Genomic DNA, 4,850 nt, shown 5'->3' on the forward strand with positions numbered 1-4,850 from the left:
AATATTCAACTGGAGGTAAAAGAGTTTATATTAAACAATTATTTGTTATTAATAATATTATTTGTTGCTAACAACAATATTTTTTACAGATACCTTACTTTTTTATCGTTCCGGCTGCTGTATTATCCGATTCTTGTGTGTTGGTTGGTATATCGGAAGCTTTAGTGCAAGATGTTCGAAGAAAAACTTATAGCAGAGATTGAAAAACACAACTGCTTGTGGGACAAACGACAGCTTAGTTACCGCGATCGGGTGAAGAAAGATTTGGCTTGGCGAAATGTAGCTGCTGCTGTGGGACATCCTGGTTAGTATAGAGTTTTTCAAACATATAGCAGTTTTGTAATAGGACGAACCAAATTATAACAAATTTGTGACGAATAATTGTGACGAATACTATATTTTTACTTTAAAGAGGAAAACTGCCGAAAGCGATGGAAATCGTTAAGAGACCGATATGGAATAGAATTGAAGGTTGATCAACAACCTAGCGGAAGTGCTGCGTCGTTTTTGAAAGACACGGTCACGCCCAGACAGTAAGTGTACTTTACATTTGTACAACAAGTATTTATATTTTAAATTGTAATTTATATGTACATATTTTAAGGACAACAACAAACATCGTCTCCCAAACGCCAGAAGTTCTCGGACAAGAACCAGATATACTGGATACTTCCTTTGGATTCCAAATAGGCGAGAGTGGGAACATTATAATAGAAGAGCAAGAAACCACTGCCCCAACGCCGGCTAAGAGACAAAAGAAAAAAAACGATGAGAACGCCGCCTTTAACGATCTAGTCCACGAAGTAAGTCAGTTTGTGGATAGTCAAAAAAAAACACACAACAATTTCTTGGGTGCGATTGGCGAAGTGTTTGAGAAGGTCCCAGAAGAGAGCCGCCTAGATTTTCAAATGGACGTACTTCAATACGTCTATGCTCAATATAAAAATTATAAAAATTGAATTTACGAAATTTAAAAATTTAAATGACATCCAGTTTGAATTCAATTTTGCGAACTTTATATGTAATCTAATTTAGTATGAAATCTGATTTTGATTTTGCGAATTAAATATGTAATCGAATATATATGTAATATATAATATATATATGTAATGTAATAATATGTAATAAATATGTAATCGAACCTGAAAGATGTGACGACATTTAAAACATTACCAATAAGTGCCCTCATACTGTGAGTTCAAATTTTTGTTTTCTATCTTAAATAATAAAAACAAAGCATATTCAGTGAGTAGTAATTATTTAAATTTTATTGTTAAAAAGATGTGTCTTCAGAGCATCCCTTAAATCATAATTATTTGAACTGCCTCGGTTCGATGACACCCTACTTATTGAGGGCAATGGAACTACTTCGTTTCGCCATGAGCCAGCGATGGTGGCATCCTCTTCGTAGCGATCAACAAAATCGCTTGCTACATAGTTTGCACACGAAAGCTTAATAAAATTATGCAAGACAATACAAGCTTTCACTATTTGTTCTGCATTTTTCGGGGCCATGCATAGCGTCGTTCTCAATATTCTCCATTTGGCAGTGAGTATTCCAAATGCGTTTTCTATAACTCTTCTTGCACGAGAGAGTCTTTTATTGAAATACTCTTGCTCTTCTGGAATACCTCTACCCGGATATGGTCGCATTAAATAACGCCGTAAGGGAAAAGCAGCATCTCCTACTAAATAATGTGGAAATGGCTCGGTTTCTCCTGGCAGAGGCTGATCATGTGGAAGGCCGAGCCTATCATTTTCAATAGCATCTGCCAGTTTTGAAAAGTGGTAGACACCGCCATCGCTTTGACTTCCATATGCTCCGATGTCAACGCAGGTAAAGGTATAATTGGCATCACATACGGCCAAAAGCACGATACTATAATTGCCTTTGTAATTATAGTACATCGACCCTGAATTCGCTGGACAGGTAATATTAATGTGCTTTCCGTCGATGGAACCAACGCAGTTGGGCATATTCCACAGCGACTTGAACTCATTGGAAATACGTCCCCATTCCGTTTCTGACGGGGTCGCCACATACAGGTCAGCTAACAGATCCCATATGGTCATACATGTCTCCAACGTAATCTTCCTGAAAGTCGTCAGGCCGATCCTGTGAACTATTGTGTGGAATTGCCGAGTGCCACCGTGAGCCAAATATCTGCAACAAAAAAATAAAACCAGATACATATATGGAAAATTATACGTATACTATTAAGTAAAACCGATTTTCTCTTACATCAGGGTTATAAATAGTCTGCAGCGGCTCGATATTGGTGTTCTGATTGAATATTTGGTCAGCGAAGCCTCCAGAAATTCGTGCAGCACATTAAATAACGAAAAGGGCATTCTTAATGTCTTGTTAAACTGCTCCTCATCTGCAGCCAAGTTTCTTAATGAACTTTCAAACAATCCATATTTGTGTCGCTCTAAGTACAATTTCCGAACCCAAAATCGGCGCTTCTGTTTTAATCGCAGTTTTAATTTACGCATTTTCGCTAAAATTAGGAAAATTCTCAAAACTTGTTCAGCATTTCGAGTCAACATTTTGTACTGCCTAATGAAACTTTATGAAAACCAACGAATCTGGTGGCCGGAACGATAAAAAGAAAGGTATCTGAAAAAAAATAATGTTGTTAGCAACAAATAATTGTTTAATATAAACTCTTTTACCTCCAATTGAATATTACGTCTTATAAACACGGGTGGTGAGTGGCGCAGCCAAATGCAGCTTCACCAAAACCGGAACGATAAAAAAGAAGGTATCTGTAAAAAATTATGTTCTTAGTAACAAATAATTGTTTAATAACATATATTTTAACTAAAATTCACAATTATACTTGCTGGCACAACAAAGAATGGCGGGTATATTTGCGCGCATTGAAAATCAGCTGACTACTATGACAGCGTTCAAAGCTACCATTAGGCCATAAAAGCCTTCAAAGTAAAGCAAAGCAAACTAAAGTAAGCAAAGCAAGCAAAGCAAGCGTGCATTGGGCCAATACCTTGAAAGTAGGGATGCACAGCAGAGGTGCACGCAGTCGACGTCGCGTACGGAGATGGCATCGTATACATATTAACCACTACACACTTAATTTCAAGTAAAAATGTGTGTATGTATGTGTACTTTTGCGACAACTGAGGCAGTGTGGCATCAGGCCACCAGAAAAAGCCAATTTTTCCAAAAGAAAAGCGCCAAATTTTTATTATCATGTTTAATAATTTTTTTGATTCAGTAAAAAGTGTATATACATACATATCCATTTCCTCACGTTTTTATTAATAAATTAATTTCAATACATTTATAACAACGCAAAACATATTTAATTTACCTATTCCTCACATTTTATTCAGTAAATGAATTCCATCTTAATGTAGAATATTAGTGTATAGTGTACACATACATCCATATGTACCTATGCCTTCGGTGTGCTTAAATTAAAAAAGCATCACTAAATACCGCACCAAGCATTGAGTTCCAATTATTTTGGCTTTTTGGTTTACCAAAAGCACTAAATTTAGTGCAAATTGCACGAACTTGGCAACAGTGAGCTGAGCACATCAATGCTCAAACAGTGATGCCAGACCAAGTATTGAGTAAATGCGCTATGAATATTTTTCTTTTAAAGCAAAAGTTCTAATTGGCGAGGGGATTGATTTTTGGTTCTTACATAGAACACTGATAAGATTCACAAAACTTATCTTAGGACTTAATTAAAATAATCAACATTATTTGTAGACGAATATATTTGTGTTCGTATGAAATAGTAGCTTATGTCGGGAGGCTGACTTTAGTAAAATGTACCATTGCCTATATTCTTTAAACCACAAAGAATTTTTTTATGAAACTTTATACGAATATTGACTTGCTAGCATCGCCATTAACATTACCGTCTTTTACGTTTATTTTCCAAGAGTTCTTCAACGACTCGGCGCCAGTGAATCTTTCGCAATCGTATGCTGCGAATGGTTCATTATACTAAAGCCAGTCTTCCGACATAAGCTACTATTCTATACGAACACAGATGTGTATACTTCCTAATAGGCTTGTAAAATCCCCAATACCCAAATCCCTCGCATGAGTTATTATCGGTAAAAAATTGGGTACGCTCAAATCTGGCAACGCTGCAGCTAGTACAGCGCCAGTGAAACAGTGTTGATATTTTAAGTACAATTGTACTTTTTTCAGTATAATTAATTTTAAAATGTACAAAAGTACAATTTGCCGATTTTAAGTACAATTTCAACATCAAAAATACTTTTTGTACCAAACGCTCAAATCTCTTCTAGCACTTTGATTCTTAATCCGTTTACATTTAAGAAAATGGATATATGTACCTATATTTCATATTTGCTACAAAAGGAAATTATGAATTGTAATTTTGAATGTAAACGTGATTGTGAACAGTAATATTAGTGATGTGCGTTATGGTGATTGCGATTTCTTATCACCGGCGGGTGAAATATCCCTCATCGCTATTTATTTTCAAAAAATTTTTGGAAATGCAATTTACCTAATGGCGGTCCTGCAGAAATAGAAGTAATTGAGCAATTTGGGGGTTGAAAGTAAAAAAATGTATGTAAATTCCATGCGTTGAAATTATAAATTTCCTTTGAGGATTTCTATTTTATCGATAGTGATCTCATTTTATGTTCATTAATATGAACTGACCTATATAGTGTATTAATGTTTTATCATCATTGTCTTCATCTTTGACAAAATTACACGGTCACCCGGTATTTATTTTATTTTTTTAAATAATTTTAATTATTTTTTTTATAAAATTGCAGCTCATTATCAAACAAAAACCTTGCAAATAAATCGAAACTTGAAAGAATGATAAAAA

The 4,850-nt window shown here is 35.1% G+C and overlaps 2 protein-coding genes across 2 annotated transcripts; one reads left to right on the forward strand and one right to left on the reverse strand.

The window, feature by feature from the left end:
- Positions 1-959, forward strand: LOC118755188. The gene is made up of 4 exons (XM_036490043.1): positions 1-15; positions 90-304; positions 413-533; positions 605-959. Exons 2-4 carry the CDS (start codon positions 172-174, stop codon positions 957-959), a joined length of 609 nt encoding a protein of 202 aa, XP_036345936.1. The 5' UTR covers positions 1-15; positions 90-171.
- A 282-nt stretch (positions 960-1,241) lies between these two features.
- LOC118734108 (protein ALP1-like) lies at positions 1,242-2,579 on the reverse strand. Its single transcript, XM_036463817.1, has 2 exons — positions 2,243-2,579; positions 1,242-2,164 (listed from the first exon to the last, which is right to left on the reverse strand). Exons 1-2 carry the CDS (start codon positions 2,548-2,550, stop codon positions 1,261-1,263), a joined length of 1,212 nt encoding a protein of 403 aa, XP_036319710.1. The 5' UTR covers positions 2,551-2,579; the 3' UTR covers positions 1,242-1,260.
- Between the last annotated feature and the right edge of the window lie 2,271 nt (positions 2,580-4,850).

The sequence above is a fragment of the Rhagoletis pomonella genome, unplaced genomic scaffold, assembly GCF_013731165.1.
Source record: "Rhagoletis pomonella isolate Grant_MI unplaced genomic scaffold, Rhpom_1.0 Rhpom_scaffold_00002, whole genome shotgun sequence".
Classification (NCBI taxonomy): domain Eukaryota; kingdom Metazoa; phylum Arthropoda; class Insecta; order Diptera; family Tephritidae; genus Rhagoletis; species Rhagoletis pomonella.